Consider the following 19,419-nt stretch of genomic DNA (forward strand, 5'->3'; position numbering starts at 1 on the left):
GATTTCCAAGGATGAGAAGGCGGGAAAATGGGACAAAGAGAGAATGAGAGAGTGGAGAGGGAGAGGTTCAAATACAGACAGAGGCTTCAAGCACTCGGAGCAAAACAAAAGCTGTCTCACGGAAATGCTCCACACAGCTACCCTCCTGACCCCAGCAACACCCACCAGTCTCACTCATGCAGGCTCAACCACACACACGCATACAAACACACATACATACACACTAGCTGCCCTCCGTCTCCACAGCAACCGACTAGTCAGTTCCCATCCAGCCAAGAAGCCACCTTCCTCCAAGTTCCTTGGGTCTCCAACAACCTCCTGCGGTGTGCATATGGCCAAACACATTCTCCACCACACTTTCCGCCTCTTATTTAGCACAAATAATAACAGGCTGAAATCGTAGCTCACTATTCCAGGTCAACAAACAGAGTTTTTCTGCTGACAAAAGGGCAGCGCTGAAGCCAATTACCGAACTGCATCTTGAACCGTTTCATTCGTTTCCGAAAAAACTGGTTCTCGGCCAGCAGATTTGGCTCCGTTCTGACAGATTGGTCGACAACTCAATAATGTGTGATGTCAGGGTGGGAGCGCTGCCATCTCACATGTAAAGCTTAACTCATTCAACAGCCTTTACAAGCAATGGAAGAAGAGTTTCAAGTTGGATTTTCTAAAGAAATAACCAAAATCAATCTTCACCCTCAAGCCCATAAAAAGCACCACAAGGATGAAAAAGCCTCGCTTGTCTTGCAGACCTGATTCAGCTCCATTGAAGCAGCTTTCTCATCAGTGCGACAGTTAGACAAGTTAGATTTATGTTAAATAAAGCTATTACATTTCCTCAAACATAACATCATTGAAGGCAAATTGATCATGCACAAATATCTAAAAATAGCCTCTATCATGGAGCCTCCATCTCATTCCAATCTATCTTTTTAATTATTAAAATCTCATTTCCCCAGCTGGTAAAGAGGAACAGACGAACAATTTCTCTGTGTGCGTTCTTCTTTGCGAAAAAACATAGTGAATCTTGCGAATGTTTGAGGTTTTTTTTTTGTTTTTTTTAAACATGGACAGATGCATTAGTAAACATGAGCAAACAACAGCTTCTGTATCTACACTGAGGCCATATTGAAGCCCTGAGGTGCCATCACAGCAAAATAAATACAAAGTAGAATCTGGTTCTCACCATCAATGTTAAGCATCATTTTCCACATGGCTGGGCGCACAGATTGATGGAAGCCGAACCAAACCTCCCTCCCACCTCCCAGGGGATGGTCATAGCCCTCTGGAGCCGAGAAGAAGGATCGACCCACCGGAGTGTACCTAGATGGGGAAAAAAACAGCAATTATGAGAGTAAAGCAAAGCGGCTGAAGGCAGGAAAGATAATGTGGAGGTTACAAACAGTCAAAGGTGGTGAAAAAAGGACAAGGTGAGAAGGAGGAGAACACGGCGCACACAAGATGACAGGAAATGTAAGATTAGTTGACACATCCTGAATTGAGAATGTAGGTCAAAAATGTGTTTATACAGTGTCACATTCAGCTGCTCTTCAATATGGCCTGAAACTACATCGGTGAAATGAGAAGGTGGTGACACTGCCGGGGCCCCGGCGTCCTCTTATTTCTCTGCTCAGGGGACACATTAATAATTACACATGGGATACATTTTTCTTGGTGAATCCTCGGCTGACATTGTGTCACGATGCTGCTGCACTACCGCTCCCTCGGTGGCTGCGAACAGAGCTCAATGAAAGGTGCCCATATCACCACTTTTTAATAACGCTTTGAAAGACATTTTCATTAAAGCCGTGGTGATATTGTGTTCGACTGGGTTCTTGCTGCGGCTTAAGAAAGTGATATCGAGTGGAAGATGGTATGAGGTCAAGAGAGCCCATATAAGCTGTGTTTGATTTCCGCTGGGAGCAGAGTGCTGATAATGGTGCCGCTGTGACAAAACAAACATATAGTATTTACATGAGTATCACAGGGGTCATGTGTTCTTTATCTCTGACTTTATTTGCTGACTGAAGATCACTGAGGCGGGGTGATTAGGTAAGGATAAATAGACTGCTACCTTATGATTCTCTAACATCGCCTCTCAATTATCTAATAACAACAACTCATTATCTATTAGGACCCCCAGCTCACATGAGAAGTGTGAACACAGTAGTCTGTAACTCTTTGGCGCTTACTTCATGGAGGGCAGGTGTCGCAGCACCACATCCACTGCGTGCACGGGGTTGGTGCTGATGGGTTTATCCAGCTCCAGGGGCTCAGGCATGCTGCGGCCAGTCAGCACCTCGTGGAGCATGTGCCAGCTGACCAGAGACACAAATTTGATGGAAACTTTAAAGGGGCGATCTTTCCCTCCCTCACCTGGTAGAGTGACATCCAGGTCCACCTGAGGGGGGGAATGAAGGAGGAGAGCGAGACAGGACAACGATGATTAGATCAAGGCGAATGCATCCAGTGAGAGTAGACTTGAAGTGGTGGCTGTTAGGACTGTGTGTATTTGTCTTTTTCCAGCTCACCCCTGCGGGTGCCACAGGCAGTGGGTTGGCTGTGTAGAGGCTCTTCTTTCCATCATAGACTGGCCTGCGATCCCCAAAGATTGTCACCTTAAAGTGCTGCACCATCGAGTCAACCACCTCCCTGCACAACACACACACAAACTGAGGTTCAGAAGACATGTTCAAGACATCAAAAACTGTTAACTGTTAAATCAACAGTTATCAGCAAACACAAAAAAACCTTTGGCAAGACTCTACAAACCTGTGTACTCGCTCACTGCAAGATGCTCCATATTAGGCATCAGCTAAATGCCTATTCATAAATGTAAGAGATGAGAAGTTAAAAAGCTATTCAGCGGGTCCAGCCTACCTGTTGACTCGCCGTGGGCACTTGTCAGGCTTGATGTCCACCTCGTAGAGGTAGACATCCATCTTGGGGATCTCCACCTGGAAGCAGTTGGCCAGCAGCTTGATGGGCTTCCCCATCGTGCCATAGCCAGGCCGCCGAGGCATGGAGAACAGGGACTGGGCCCCAACGGCTCCTGGGAGGGGAACAAGGAGGGGAAGATAAATGTTAAAGATAGCATGTAGCGTAGATAAGAGTCGGGCCATTTTCAATTAACAAAATGTGTTAAGCTCGGATGATTTATCTGCACGCTGACACTGAAGGAGACTGGCTTATCACAGATATTGTAATGTTCTCTATTAGATTGTATATTTAACATATGTTACTTTATACGCTCATGTTGAATTTTACAGTTTAAAAAATGATTGATGTGTGATAATATCCTGCCTTAGTAGATATCTTTATCACAACACTTGAATATTCAAACTTCAGTTATCCTTGCCAACATAAGAGGCATCATTTGTTTATTTATAAAATGGACATGTAAACATCAAAAAACATTATTTGTTGAGCTCTATTGACAAAACAGACATTATACAAAAGTTAGAACTGAATGATCCCAGCTGATTCAAAAAGATACTTTCTATTCTACTCTCTCAACCCTGTCCTTGGGTTGGTAGACGACAATGTAACAAGCGCCTGATGGTGGAAAAAAACATTAACAGTGAAATTCCAAAAGTCAAGATAAGGTGCTGTGTAGGGGAACCACCAAAAATAAACACATTTCACATCAACGCGTTAAACATTATACAACACAAACACACACACACCCACTAAACTGTTCAATGAAAAACACACTGTCACACAAGAAAAGTACAGAGATGATAATAGATGTATCAGGGGAATTAAACCACTTTCAAAATGAACAACAGACACCCATCAGAAAAAAAAAAAAGAAATGTATCATGGGGCACCAACTCTAAAGCAAACAACTGCACACGGGTGTTACACATGGACCAAAACAAATAATGAAAGTTAGTAAATTCATGATGTAAAACAAATGTTCGCGTTGAGGTCCCACTGCAGTTCTGCCTTCCAAATGATGCCATTAACATCATCACTGCAGCATTTAAGACTAGAACGGCAATAGAGCTCATACCTCCACCGAGGCCCAACAGCCCCTTTGATTCAATCAAGCCGAATTCAATATTAAATAAACATATTTCAATCCACTAGATCTGGATTTTTATTTCAATCTGCATCAAACTGGATTTATTCAGATACCAGCCACATAAATAGACCTGTTTTTTTCCCATTAGGATCCATGCATTAATCCCTTAAAAATTAAGACAGAAAGAAAAAGAGAGAAAAAGAACCCTTTATCTTGATCAGCACCAAAAGTTAACAGGGTCTATTCTGGGTCGAGACACATCTTTCATCCAATTTTTGTGGAAATCTGATCAGTATTTTTTGTGTAATCCTGCTGACAAACAAACCAACCAAGCAACAAATGGACATGGGCAAAAACCTCCTTGGCAGAGGAAGATATAAAAGAGCTGAATAATGTAATTTTGTAACTAAGACTCTTTAATTTCACTGTAGTGGAAGTAAAAAGTGTCCCTCTAAGATGACAGATGATCGATGGATGATGATAATGAATTCAACAGCTAAAAACTAATTGAATAATCACAGCAGCTCTTCACAAAATAACTTGCTAAATGTGTCAACTGCTCTTCGAACCGGCCCATACAGGGCAACATTGCGTGTGAGCATGTATCTGGTAATCTACTTAGTGTGTTCACATTTTTTCTGGAAAGCAGCATTACTGTGCTTGCACACGCTCACACAAAAGACCATCAGATGTCTCAGACATGAGTCACTTTGATCCAGAAACAGCAAGTTCTGTTCTGCTCAACTTAATGTGCCACACTCATGTCAGCGCTCTTTTTGCCTTCCACATCACACATGACAAAACAAATGGCTTTGCTGTGCCAATGTAATGTTTCGATTACAATTACGATGCCATCCTAAGTTTTGCTTTTGTTATGCAAGAGTTATTTTTACACCGAAACTCGGATGAGACTCATTCATTCGTCTGGCAAGTGTTACTTTGTTTATCCCCCCTCCACCCCCGTGGCCTTTTCTCAGTTTTGTTCAACTGTCTCATTGTGTCTCAACAGCACTCTACCAAAAAAATAAAAACTGTCCCAAATGTGTCATTGATAAACGAGAGTCATAGCTGAGTGTGAATCATCGCTGATTTGACTCATAGGTGCACATGTGTGGGTGAAGTTAGAGTTGAGGGCCCTGCTGAGGGGAAGTTCATAATAAAAAAAAAAAACCTCCCCACGCCAGAACAGAAACCTTCTGTGAGGTAACGGCAGACAACATGTTTGTTTACAGTCAGCCTTTGGAAGTATGCACCTTCTGCCCCGCTCTCATTTTCTGTTTCTCCTCTGGGTGGGCTGTGGGGTGGAGGCTAACGGAGGTGACGGAGGGGGTGAGGGCCTCGCGTTTGAAACAGCCCGCTGGGATAAAATGATGAAAAAGAGAGGAAAGTCTGGAATTCCTGCCACGGCTGTCCCTCTCGCACAAATCTATGCGCACACAAACTTTTGTTATGGTAATTCCCTTGGGGCCCTCAGTGAAACTTGTGAGTTAAGTGAGAAAAAGAGAGAAGACAGATATTCTGGTAAATCTTCATTAGGGCTACAGAAACAAGCTTGCCAAGCACAGATTGAAACATTTTCTAATTCAGACAATTTCCGGAGAGAATTCACTGAAGAAGTCCTCGATACAAACCTCAAGAGGATTTCCCTATTGAAGCCCTGATGGTCGAAACATGTCGGCTTTTTTAATTATTGCCCTTTTCATGATTTAGCCCACACAATAAATATTAATGTTTTCCTTCCTCATCTCCTGATATTTTCTTTTTTGGAGTGCCTGATTTGCTTTTGAAATCAGGATTTCCCTTATGCAGAGAACTTTTTTTATGTCCTGTGACGGTCCTGGCAAGTAAGAGGAGGTTAGCAGGGAGTGGCAGGATTAGAGAGTGGGCAGGGTTGGTGTTTTCCGGCTTTCATCTGCCTCTGGCAACTGGCTTCCACTCAGCATGAGTCACAGAGCCACCGCGGACAGAGAAACACACTGCGAAGCATCCTTGAGTCCACGCTCCTCGTTTCAGTAGTGGATGAACTATGGTAAGAATGACAGGGTGTCACAGCAAGAAAAAATAAAACTTGATGCAAAAAAAAAAAAAAAAAGCCACATCACACACACTTAAGTTCTTGCGTTACACCCACTTGCGCGCACACAAACACACGCAGCCAGTTGGTTTTGTTTCAGTATGAAACCCACACACAGACGTACAGTAATTTGCGGTGTGGTTTTTGCGCAGGCATCCTGATAGAATGGGTTTACATTTCCCATATTAAACAAAGAGTTAATACTTTTGGCATTTTGCATAAACACAAGACCACACACACGCTCTCTGATGCTTTTCAAAAGCAGACGCGCACACACACACTGACAAACTGCTATAAATTCTTAAATCGCACAAACAAATTATTCCTGACACAGCGCAATCTCCGCGGCCAAAAGTGCCTGCTCACACACACGCTAACCCACCGCCCGCTGTCGTGATTTGTGTTTGGCTGCTGGTAATCTGACAAGATGCAAACGGGCATCAAAACAAACAACTTGTGTGGGACTCATCAAAACATTGGCCCCCATCGCCATGATATTTGGCTGGCCTGCCTCTGCATTCTTTGGCTTCCTGCGATTATGACAGACCTCTGGGTGATTTCTGTCGCTCGCAGAAATCCTTCGAGACATTAAGATGGGGGTTTGTTTAGGTTCTCTGTGCGTGCAAAGAAGATTTCATATTTCTTCAAGGGCAAACGTCTCTCCATGGGGTGAAATGTTCCAGAAATTTAAAAAGGCTAAAATAGTGATTTTGCTTATAAAAACCTTTTGTTTGGGAGGAAAAAACAATTTGGAGATTTCTTCTTTCATGTAGGGCGGTTTGATTTTCTTTATTAAACCAGAATTCAATATAATGGCCGTCTGAGCAGCCTGCAGCTTAAGAAAACTCACTTTGGCTTCAGCATTCATCTGTGGTGATGACTGCTCGCTGTGAACACAGATGGGACCTTACAACATCACGCGCATGGCAGGCAACATGCTGCGAAGTTGAAAATCAACCAGGCATGCGTTTTTTGAAGGATTTTCTGAACAGCCAACCCGATCCGGATCATTTGGCAACACATCGGACACCTCCCTTCTATCTGCACTTCTTGGAAACCGTTTGCTCCGAAATCAGACATAACAAGTGTGTTTGTCCACAGGCAGAAGGGGGTCAGAGAGGGAGGTTTAACTGTTACTGGGAAAGCAGAGTACTTGAGTCTCAAGCTCTCGGTCTGTCTGATAGTTGCCAACTGCGTGGTTGTTGGTAGGTGTGTTGGAAGCTGTGCAACCCCTGACACACGAAGATGCTTGCGTGAGTTTACAGGAACACCCAAATTCTACAAGACTAAATGCAGAATACGAATCAAGAACACGTCAGGGATGCAATGACCTCTGCTGTTGGTAGGTGACGTGTTTTATTTGACTATGACAAATAGTGAAAACTCAACCACAAATCTGCACTGACACATCAAAGGCTTATTGGATCTGTGTACAGTGAGAATGAGGGTTCGTGGAAACCTCCACTTGTTGAAATATGCTGCACTGAGTGTGTATGTGCGTGTGTACACTTTCAGATAATTACAGGAAGGACATGCTTTAACAAACAGAAGAGAGTAGATATAATCCCCCCCCCCTTGTCTATCAGTATGATTCTCATTTCCTGAGCCTGTACATTCAGACGGTGAAAAACGACAGAGGAGGGCAAACCCTTCTTGACATGTGATTAAAATTAACTCCATTAGTGTAGTTTTAGTGAAACTGCGACAATCCCGAGTCACATTGTGGATGGGAATTGCCACTCGAGCCTTGGGCTTATTGACTCCTGCTGAACGAGTAGCTTAAGCGTCCTTGTTACCGTTTTATTGCGCAGCAAGTCATTCATTCTATAACCCGAGTCTGGTGCTGGCTTGTCGTTAAACAAGCTGCTGTTATGAAGATATGCAACAGTAATAGTAATGTCAGCAACAGCAATTTCTTTCATTCACAGAGACGGAAAAATAAACTGTTACTAAAAACAGAACTCAAGCTGAACTGTGGGTTTTGCATTTACAATGGATAGTCACTTAATATGAGGGATGCACAATCACAGATGAAGTAATCCATGTAAACTTGCATTAAAGCCACTTTCTTCATTTTATATCTAGAAGAATTGTTTCTTTATTTCTGGGCCAAATACAGTAGTTTCAAATAAAGCAGATAATCATAATAAAGGGACATGCCAACTAAAAATCTGTGCTTTTATATGCTTAAACCCTCCAGGCTTGAAAGGTGGCTCTTAAACGTTTGTATTTTCCTCTTTCATAGGACAGCTGCTGTTGTCCGTTTGAATATATGTCACATACACCGTTCTCCAATAGTAACATAGTTTCATGGCAGCGTTTCAGTACCAAAACATTGGTAGAAACTTCTCAAACTACTCCTACGAGTCCTGCAACAAAATCCACTTTCCCGCTGCCCGACAGCATGCCCAATATGCTCCACATATTTTTGCCAATTTTTTGCTGAACACACAGCTTCAGTTTGATGATTTTTTGTGTGTCGCTTGTGCGGTTAAGCTGGCACCCCTGCTTTTGGACATATTCCGCCACTTCTTGTTGGCGGATCAGTTTTACACAAGTCTGCTGGCTTTGGCGCCTTTTACAGTTTGAGCAAACCTCCAACACATGTATAACGTAGTAATAAAGGCTGGAAATGCTTTTATGGTGCTGCTGAAACCCAGTCTGGCAGCATTTTATTGTTTCTTATCAGAATTTTTCTGAATGTATTCAATTTGATCCACATGCAGCTCTGGTATAACCGTGCATTTAAGACTAATATCACAAGTAGTTTTAAAGTTTTATTGTCTTTCCTAAGACTCTCTGTAGTCAAGGCCAAATAGATTCAGATAATTCAAGGGCTGCACCGAATTTAATGTTTTTTTTACACTCAAAGCTTCTACAGATTTCTTTGAAAGAAGCTTTGAAAATCTGATGTCGTATTTTATGCCGTCATTGCCCTAAAAAAAGAAAACCTTACCTCGAATAAAGTGATTCATCGGATTAAAAAGGAGCACTGAGGGCCAAGCAAGTGCAGATACAGAATATGGTTTCTGTAAAGACTAGGGCTGTAACTAACAGTTTTTCATTATTGATTAATCTACCAATTCTTTTCACAGTTTCAAAGATTTAGTCACAAAAACATGTGATAAATCACTATTTTCCGCCACCAAAATTACTTCTTCAGATTGCTTCTTTCGTCCAACTGACAGTCCAAAACCAAAAGACTCTTTCTTGAATATCATAAATGACGATGAAAAGCAGAAAATCCTTCCATTTAAGAAGCTGGACCAGCAAATGTTTGACATTTTTGCTTGAGAGATGCCTAAAACGATTAATCAATACTCAAAATAGTTGGCAATTAAATTTCTATTAACTACCAATCAACTAAACGACAAATTGTTGCAGCTCTAGTAATGACTTAAGTAATTTACTATTATAGTGCAAGGGCCAAAATAGATTTCTTGTTATTGTGGTTTTAATAAATGTAATTTATGATGCTGTCATGACCTTGTTAATACAGGTATGCGCCTTCATTTGCATGCGGTAACCGGGAGAGCAAATAGTTATGAAAATGATGTTTTTAAAAAGGTTAAATGCCAACAAATATGGACTGAAGCACAAAACTTTAGCCTAACCTTTGTCTGCAACTGTGCAACAAAAAAAGCTGTACAGAATTAAAATGTTGACATAGAAATTAAATGTCAACTTTATGAATGAAGCTCTGAAGCTTCTAACTTTTCAGTGCACCTCTAAATAATTCACATGCAAATCTATGGTATGCGCAGCCAGTATAATTCATTAAGTCACACTGGCGGTGTTGCAGGCTGAGTGATACCGCTCAGCAAGTGAGGCATCGCTGCAACAGTGCACATGGGATAAACAGATCAAATAATAACACCAATAACTGTGATGTCTTCCTTAGCGCATGAATATTTTTCAGAAGCATCTGAGGAAATGTGAACTCGTTCCACTCTGCTGCTTTCCAACACAACACAGTCACACTGTACACAGCGGGCTGCAGGCCAGAATAACTGGATAGTGAGAAGCTCGGCTGACATACAGTCCCTGTTAACCCCCTCGGACACATCCCTGTGAACGTACGCGCTGCTAACGAGTGCACATGTCCACACATATACAGGCCCACACACCGACACACGCATACACACACACACACACACATACACAATACAGCTGTTGTGTTTCTAATCCTGAGAGGCCTGAGCTGTGGGAACAGGGCGAGTGCTCAGTGGCGAGGCACAATGGCGTCAGTCACAGCAGGCAGAACCTAGAAACACACACGCACAGAAAGACTGATAGCTGGCGAGGAAGGACTGATGCACGTCACACGCAGTCGCACTCCTCCTAACTGTTCACCTCATCAACCTCAAGAGTCTTGCATCTGCACCCATGGGAGTCGATGCCACTCTCCGCCACGGATAAATACCAGCAGGCGGCCGCACGCTGACAGGCTGACGAGGGCCTGGTCAGTCACAACAACATGCAAAAATGCTGAAATCCCCCCTCAGGGCGAACCTGAGGCACAGTGATTGAATGCATGTGTGAGAATAAGGAGAGCAAAGGAGGGAACATGACAGAAATATTTTCAGGAGCGGGTGGAGGGATTTGGACGTGGTGAGAAATCAACTGCAGTGAGAAGCCAGTTATGACTCAGTGGCATTATGGAAGGCCGAACAGTCTTACTGACACAGGTAGCTGATGGATGGACACACACATGCACACACACACACACGTGTATATTCACTCAAACAAAGTACTCGCTCTGTTAGACCGACCAGCAGATTCTACTCAGCAGGTTAAATGGAGCCTTCTGTCCTCGAGTCTCGCTAGTCGGGCCCGAGTGGAACAGCGGACGGGGGCCAGGAGTTGTTGACTTTTCATGTTGACTTGGGCAGGGTGGCTGCTCTGTCACTCAGAGTTTTACATGCGCTCTTATAAATTAATTAGTACCGAAACAAGGTGATACTCAGATTACTGCAACTGTCATGTCAACATCTTAACCAGAATATCTTACTTGAAAAAGTGGAAATGAGAAATGTATTTTTTTAGGAATTAATTATGTAGAGATTTATATGCAGAGGCTCGTTTGACCATTATTATTGACCAATATTGGCCTATCATGGATATATCCTTATTGGCACATATGTGAAAACAAAGATATGAAAACTCTTGTTTTTATAGATTATAATGCAGAAAATTATAGTTGGGATAGTTTGTAATTATTTAATTATCTATAAAGTTTACTGTTTCAGTGCACTGATGTCATTTTAGACAAAGTTTATTGTTAAACTATAAAAATGTCCTGCCTCCGTCACATATCTTTCTCGCAAGTGTTTGTTAACCACATTTAAGAGATCATGTGTGTGAAATGTGTGTGTTTAACGGCCGATATATCAATATTGGATTTTTTTTACTTCATTATATCTGCATCCACCGCAGCCCCAAAATCAGTAGAGCTCTTCTAAAAACACTGAAAATGGAAATCAACATGTCTTTCCAATACAATATTAGGGCTGCAAATTATGATTACCTTTATTGCAGATTAATCTGTCGATTATTTTTTCAATTAATCGATTAGTTATCTATAAAATGTCAGTTTTTCTTAAAGCCTGCAATGACATCAAAAATTACTCAAACTGATTAAATGGCGATTAATTCAATAGTCCTAATCACTGACTGCATACAGCTTCATTTGGACTATATTCCACATCAGAAACTGTCTCTAAATAGTTTTTAAATGTTCAGCTCATCTATCCAAGTTAACTACGACACATTGGGCTTTTTTTTCATTTAGGCATACACAAAAGGGTCTACAATCTGAATAGAGGAGAGGAACAAAAGCCAGAGACAGACTGACGCACACTTTAAACTTCACAGAAGCATTGAAGTAACTTCTTTTTTCGGTTAAAGTTTCATAGCATTGAAAATATCAAGTAGTGAGCTCATTGAGTGGTAAAGTGCACTTGATATTTGGCAGAAGACAGCCAATTATAATGTCTGAATAAAGTATTGGGAGATGGCTAAAAGGGAGACCTTCCCTCTGTTTTTTGTTTGGTGCTGTTAAAATTAACATGTAAAAACAGGGCGACATTTTTACTTACAATCAGCTGAGAAATATTTAAATCAAACTACAAACAATTCTAACTTTAGTTTATGTGTGCGAAAATAACTGATTGTCCCTTTAAATGTGAGGAACCGTAGCTGCTATTCAACCATCTTAACGCTCCTCGTTTCAAGACTGTTTGGAATAATGAAGAGATATTCGTAAATCTTTCTCTGCCACTAATAAACAGACAAACTTCTGTTCTCCAGTGAGCCCCCAAACAAAACGCACTGACTTCCCCTTCCAATTCCCTCTCTTCCTGTCCACAACCTCCCCCTAAAATGAGCCCCTTGCAGTTCCCCCAAAAACAGATCTCAGGAAGGGGAGAAGCAGAAGGAGGAGGAGGAGGTAGAAAAGGAGTGTGGTCTGGCTGCTCCAGCTTCTAATCTCTGTGACACATCACAACCTCCAGCCTTCCTCCTCCTCCTCCTCACACTCCCCCACACACACACTCCATCCCTCGACTTTCCACTCTGTCTAACCAGCCCACTTGCAGGAGTTTGTCGTCCACCCCAGACTCTGACAGCAGCATGTGTCAGCCAGCGGTTTTCTTTCAGCCTACTCCAACAACACATGATCAAGACTTCCTAGCAAACATAAGGAACAGGGCGTCAGGACTCACAATACAGACTGTGCTTTAAGACGACAAATTTACTGGGCAAAACTACACTGTAGCGCTGAGCTGAAACAACACTTTTTCATCCTATTTAAGGAGCAGGCAAATGTAGGTCAGAAATCAGAAAAAACAGGAGTGGTGATACATCAGTGGAGATTTTACATCAAGCAGCACCTGCCCAGGTTCAATTCTGGCACCGATCTGTGTTTCAAAATTTAAAAGACAAAATGAAGCATGATTATTTAGGATATCTGTAAATACTGTCATAGAAAAGTCACATTTTGTGACAATACAACAAGCAAGCATGCAGGCTCAACATCAAAAGACGACCTGCTACTTTACCTTTCCAAAGAAAAGCCTGGAGACAGGAATACTCTAATTATTCAGAAATACATATAATTAAATACTTGAAGGAACACTGTCTTTGTTGTTCAATATCATTGACAGCATTAATTAACCAGTCATAAAAAAAAAAGCTGAATACCTACAATGATCTCACATTGAGACTGGAGTATTATAACAGCAGCTCCCTGTAGATCCTAGTTTTTTGATTGATCGACTATTATTACCAACACTGGTTAGATTTATTTCATAGCATGGAATAAAGTGCCTCACATGAAATCTCAGAGAATGGGTTTTTTCTCTTCAGTAAAATTGAGGCAATTGGGTAAATCTCTCGAATACAATGGGCCTAAAGAGCAACGGCAAACTGCATTCTCCATAGAAACCTACAACAATATGCCAATGGTTAGCCTTATGGGTGGCTGGAGTTGCGGATGGGGGTTGTCTATTGTCAACAGTCTTCTTGAATGAACTGAGTACTATGGGGAGAGACTGCAAATCAAGTACTAAGCCTTCCCTCAAAGCCGACCCCACTGTCTGCACAAAAATCCACAGAGGACCAACCTACAAGGTGACTGACAGGGAAGGCAGAGTTTCCCACTGAGGCACAGAGAGGGAAATAGAGGCAGTAACCGAGGAAAGGGGGTTGGGTGCTGTCTGTGAATCAAAAAAAGAGCGGGAAACTCGGGAGTGTGAGAAAGAAGGGGGTATGAAAGGGAGAGAGAGAGACTGGCTGATGAACGTGAGAAAGACGTCAACAGGACAAGCCACAGGAAGTAAAGCTCATTTCTGATGTTCTCAAAAAATAAACACCCCAAAGAGACCCTCAGTGAAGCTGAGTCATCTCCAGCCAACTCAGATCCCACCTGGTTACACAGTGTAGTGTGACAGGTGGAGGGTAGGGGAGGACCCCCTGCTGTGCCATCTCATTGTCTTCCAGTAAGCTGTATCTCTCAATATGTAAAGTGTTTATGTGCACAGAGCTGAAACCATTAGTTGAGTAATCACTTAAAGGGAAATATAATAAGCATTTTTCACAATTTCTGACATTTTCCAGACTAAATGATTGATGAATCGATAATCATTCGTTGGAGCCCTAGCGTGCACCACTGGCACCTTGATGTGGCCATTAAACTAAAGAAATGTTCAACATGTTGGCACTTTGCTTTCTTGCCAAGAGTTAGGTGACAGCATCAACACCAGTCTCATGGTTGTAAGATAAATATTCAGCCAGCAGATGGTTATCTTAGTTTAGCTTATTCTATCTCGGCTTAGCTTGGCTTAACTTAGATTATCTTAGCTTATCTTATCTTATCTTAGTGTAAAGTTAGTTAGTTTGTTAGTTAGACTTAATTGGCCCCGGGGGGAGATTCTTTTTCACAACGCTGCACATCAGCAGCCTGAAAACAGGGAGACTCTGATGGCCTCGCTCCATCCAGAAGTAACAAAATATGCCTACTAGTCCCTCAAAAGCTTATACTAATAAACACAATATATCTTGTTTGTCATCAACGTGAGGGTAGGGTTAGAGATAACCAGATAACCAACTACTCCAGGAAGTTATTGGCCCCAGCTAAACAAAAGTCCACCGCACAACCGCCCATAAAACAGTGAAAATTAAATAGATGGAGACAGGCCGTAATGCTGAGCTAAGCTAACTGGCTGAAGCTCAATATTAAAAAGACAGACCTTATCATCTAACTCACAGCAAAGAGTAAATAACCGTATTTCGCAAAATGTTCTTTAAAGGCTGACCTGCTACTGAAACAAGCATGACTTATCAATAACTAAACTCTGTATACTTTAAAAATGATATGTAAGAAAATATGTATTTCTCCATTCAAGGTTATGTTGAATGATGAGTTCGAGCTTTGCAACTCAGCCATAATGTAACATCGCATCATCAAGTGATGGGCAGTTTGTGGGCATACCTCAGGGTTAGCACATCAAAATGGATTTGATTTGCCTAGGCCTCAAAAGCCTTGCACTCATTTTATCCCTGGTGCTAAGCTCTCCAGAGCCCTGGTTTCCATACCACATGCTGCTGCTTAGACTACTACCAGGGAGAAGCGTTAGTCCGTTCCTACGCCTGCTCCTTGCGCTGTTGGCCCCCTTCTAATCATTCACCCAGGCATTGGATTCACTGGTTGGCCTGTGTTGTTTAATAATATGTGATCATGAACAAACACACAAAATATCAAGTCCCTGCAGTGACCTACATGGACATGACACAGAAATAAAAGGTAAAACCTGCCTCTGACTGACTATATTAATGCTTTAATATCTTTCACGGTGAAAGCATCAACCCTGTCCTCAACACACTCAATGGAAGGCTGGCTAGAAGTATATTCTGCATGAAATTGCATTTGATGTGCTCTCTCTCAGCTGGCTGTGGAGTACTGTGCTGCAAGCAAACACCAACACACTCATAGTGAGTCCCAAGGTCTTTTTTTTTATGGTCAATGCTGATTAAGGAGCTTGAGTGTTGTGGTGGAAGCAGACAACTCGAGCTCCTAAAAAGAAGAGGGAGTGAGACCAGTGTAAAAAGGTAGTCTGGAGTCCTGGGTAGCTATAAGAGTAAAATGATTACATCTGGTTGAACCTAATCACATAATATTGAAGCACAGTTGCAGCCAGAGTGTAGGGGGACAAAATCTGGTTCTTCCTTTTGGTCAAAAACTGCATTTCGCCTGTGAGAACACACCAAATGCCATCCAGAAGATACTGTAATCTTAACTCGCACACCTGCCCCAACTGCAACACACAACTGCTCGAGTCCGTTTGGCATGCTGGGTCACTGGGAAAATACCTTGTGTTCCCTTGTGCTACGGACGTTGGGAAGTGTCCCATCTGAGAGCAGCAGAGAGGCTAATGAGACAGCAGCCAGCAGAGAGGGATCTCCTCTTGAGGGGGAGGCGGGTGGGTTAAGAACCAACCGCTGTATCATGTGTCACTGGCGGATCAAGAGTACCTGGCGTTCAGTTTATGGTCACATAAGTGGATAGCTTCCGTTACAGCTGAGACAAAGCCGGGAGGTCCGGACTGTTTAACTGCCACTATGACCGAGAAAGAAGCAGTTTTTACTGACGTTGGCCGAGGTTGACTGGACAGCATTGTGAAAGGTTACATGAGGTCACTGACGTAGATCAGTAACAAGGCTTTCAGTGTTTTTGGTTTTTTTTTGTTACTTAGAGTGTTGTGTAGCTGGATAAACAAAATTTCACAGGTCGCCAAAAACAACCAAAGATCCCATTGATGTCGTTTTAGTCTCAAATTATTGGTCATATTTGTGTTAAGACGTAAGTTCCAGCTTTATTTGTTTATGTTTTTTAATATCAAAAACATGCACTATGTAGTTTTGGGGAAGAAATATTAATCAGAAGAGAGAGCTTTGCCTTAACAAACTAAATATACAAACTCTCTTAGTTTTCATGACTTTGTAAACTGAATAAACAAACTGACCTTAGAAGGACAACACAGTTTCATACTGTTTCACCGTGTTTATATGTGGCGGACCCTGCCACCTTTCTAGCTTCAAACAGCGACCTTATTTTCCTCTGAGAACAGCTTGTTTATTCAGTCACGGAGAAAATACATATTTATGAGTTTGTATCATCTCGTTAATATTGCAAATTTCTGATTCTGTGTTTGAATTTCTTCTCTAAAAACTACACAGTGCCCCTTTAACAGATTAGAAAACAAGAATAGGTTTAAGGTTTCATGCACACAGCATCGGTCAGGACAACACTGGGTGAATCTCAGACTGTACATGTTGTGACAGAGGCTACTGCTAAATGTGTTAAGGTCAGTCTGGGGTCAGCGGCTGACCCAAAGACAGAGGACTATACCCACTTTTACAAGATCTCAAGTGACTAGCCGGGCAAGGTTTGACCTCAGTGCATCTCATTTTGCACCCAGAACACTAATACAAGGAATTAACATGGTGGGAGTCTTCCTGGTAATGCAGGGGAATACCAGGCTCGACCTCAACACCTGCTCAATCAAGCCCACACACCTGGATAACGAGCTTACAAAGAGTGGGACAGTCTTAGTCCTCAGTGCACTTGGACAATGAACGATCACGACAGCCAAATATGTTGCTTTTCAGAGAAGCCCAGTCTCATATGAAGGGGGGGGCAGTAAATCAACTGTGACTCATGTTGTGGCAAAATAAAAAGACTCCCTGGTTACAAGTCTAATAACCATCAAGCCATCACCCCCCAGGAAATGTAACTTCCACCAACACATGTAATGTAAAACCAGTCGACAACTTAGCAAAGAGACATGACGGATTAATTTACCTGTAGTTCCGATTTCCATTCATGAGGTCTCTGCCCGGTTCACTTCCCGGATCACAGTTGTCAAAAAACGTGTGGGACTCTTCCTCCGTTCAATCCGGTGTCTCCTTCAGCGGTGCACCGCCTCTGCAGCGATGAACGGCCAAGTCTCCCCCCTGGTTGTCTGCTGGTTTTCCCCCCCCTCTCTCCCTCTCCTTCCCTGCGGGCTGTCAAGATAAGGGGCCCTTCGGTACGGTCGTCTCGCCGGCCCGGGGGTCTCCGGCGTCCCCCCCTCCCTCCCTCCCCGCACACCGCCGCTTCGCACACGGTCAACGTATCCAATCGGAGTCCGCTGCCACGGCGAAAGCTACTGGTTGCTCGACGCGACCCTGTGGCAGTGAAAAAACCCCCGCTAGTTAGCCCAAGTTAGCTCGCTAGCCAGGCTTGGGAAAGTGGCAGGCACGGATGAGAGGAGCTGTCAGGATATCATCACAGCGGGGTCACCGAGTCCAAATGAATCCCTACCGACGGCTGGGCACGAACAGAGACGACATAAATTCGTCTCCGCGACACGGCGAGCGTCGGGTAGTAGCTACGTTAATTAGCTAGCCTGCTAGCTCGGCTGGTTCGGATAGTTGGGATTCTGACAGACGACGGTTACTTTTATCGCGTTAGAAACAGCCGCCGACACGGCCCCGTCCCTCCGGCACCATGTCCCCGACGACGTCCCTCCTCTGTAGTTTGTGTCCCGGTGATGAAAACAAGCTGTCACCGCCGGGCAGCGTCCGCCGAGAAGTGTCGGGGGGTTTTTCAGTCTGGTTGACAGATCAACTCTGCGGGGCTCCGGCGAGCCAGCTAAATATGGTGAAGTTGCCTTTCTGACACCGACAGGAAGAGGTGGGCTCTGTGTCACCACACGTCAGAACCATCAACTCCGCCTTCACCTAAAGGTAACCCTACATCTACAACCCTGTGGTTTACACTCATGGAGCCAAGATTACAATGGATTATTATTGTTCATAACAAATACATGAATTGTTGGTTAAATGTGTGTTCAGACTGGGAGTGTAAGCCTACATCTCCTCTGCTGTTTTATATTAAAGGTGCACTGTGTGGTTTTTGTGGGAAGACATTTTATTCCCAAGAGAAAGATCTTTTACTGAATTTTACAAACTGACCTTAAAGGACAACTGTTTCATAGTTTTACTTTGTGTACATGTGGCGGACCCTGCCACCTTTCTAGCTTCAAACAGTGTTCTGGGGGACTTTATTTTCCGCAGAGAACAGCTTTTTTATTCAGTATTTGTATTATTACCTCATTAATAGAGTTGTGTAGCGATGACATGTTTTTTGTAGGCCAACCCAGAAGTCACCCTGGTTTTTTTGACAAAAAGCCTATGGGATTTCTAAATTGGATTTTGGATTACTGCCGAAAATAAGTTCTGTGTCAAACACAAGTTTATGATACTTACACGTTTTGTTCAGCGAGATAATCTTCACAGGTGAACAGACGAACAAAGATGGACTACATTGTGGTCGCATGTCTTAAACGTCACCACCACTATACAGGTTTTCCGTAAAAACTGATCAATGTACAAGTTGTAAAGTCAGAGTTAGAATAGTTTGCAACTGAAGTCGGCCTGTAAAGAATGACTAGTGAGTTGATGAGTCTCTGGGTTCGGTGTGATGACGTTTTAATGTCCCCGATAACTTCTGTAGTCTCATTTAGACACAAAACCAAAACATTTAACCGAAAACTTATTCTAACGACTCAGACTTTGAGATGAGGGAGCTGGATGTGCAAAAAATGCTAACTGTTTTCTGGGTTTTAGGACTACAAACCAGTCAACACTGTTAATATTAAAATTCTGAGTTTGAATTTCTTCTCCAAAAGGACGCAGTGCCCCTTTAAGTTGAAATTCAACTCGACAGCACAGTATTAAAGTGATAAGCAAGTACAAAAAACAAAACAAACAGCAGGCG

General features: G+C 42.7%; 1 protein-coding gene across 2 annotated transcripts in view; it reads right to left on the bottom strand.

Moving 5' to 3' along the window:
* ago3a (argonaute RISC catalytic component 3a) overlaps nucleotides 1-17,708 on the bottom strand; it is a 33,271-nt gene extending 15,563 nt beyond the window's left edge. For both annotated transcript variants that reach the window (XM_084357703.1, XM_084357702.1), the window contains exons 1-5: nucleotides 17,461-17,708; nucleotides 2,881-3,052; nucleotides 2,532-2,652; nucleotides 2,193-2,401; nucleotides 1,187-1,323 (exon numbers count right to left, since the gene is read on the bottom strand). In XM_084357703.1, the coding sequence (XP_084213829.1) occupies nucleotides 1,187-1,323; nucleotides 2,193-2,401; nucleotides 2,532-2,652; nucleotides 2,881-3,052; nucleotides 17,461-17,479 (658 nt within the window). In that variant the 5' untranslated portion in view covers nucleotides 17,480-17,708. The remainder of the gene's footprint in view (nucleotides 1-1,186; nucleotides 1,324-2,192; nucleotides 2,402-2,531; nucleotides 2,653-2,880; nucleotides 3,053-17,460) is intronic.
* Nucleotides 17,709-19,419: the final 1,711 nt, after the last annotated feature.

This window comes from Pagrus pagrus (genome assembly GCF_965226575.1).
Source record: "Pagrus pagrus genome assembly, chromosome: 7".
Classification (NCBI taxonomy): Eukaryota; Metazoa; Chordata; class Actinopteri; order Spariformes; family Sparidae; genus Pagrus; species Pagrus pagrus.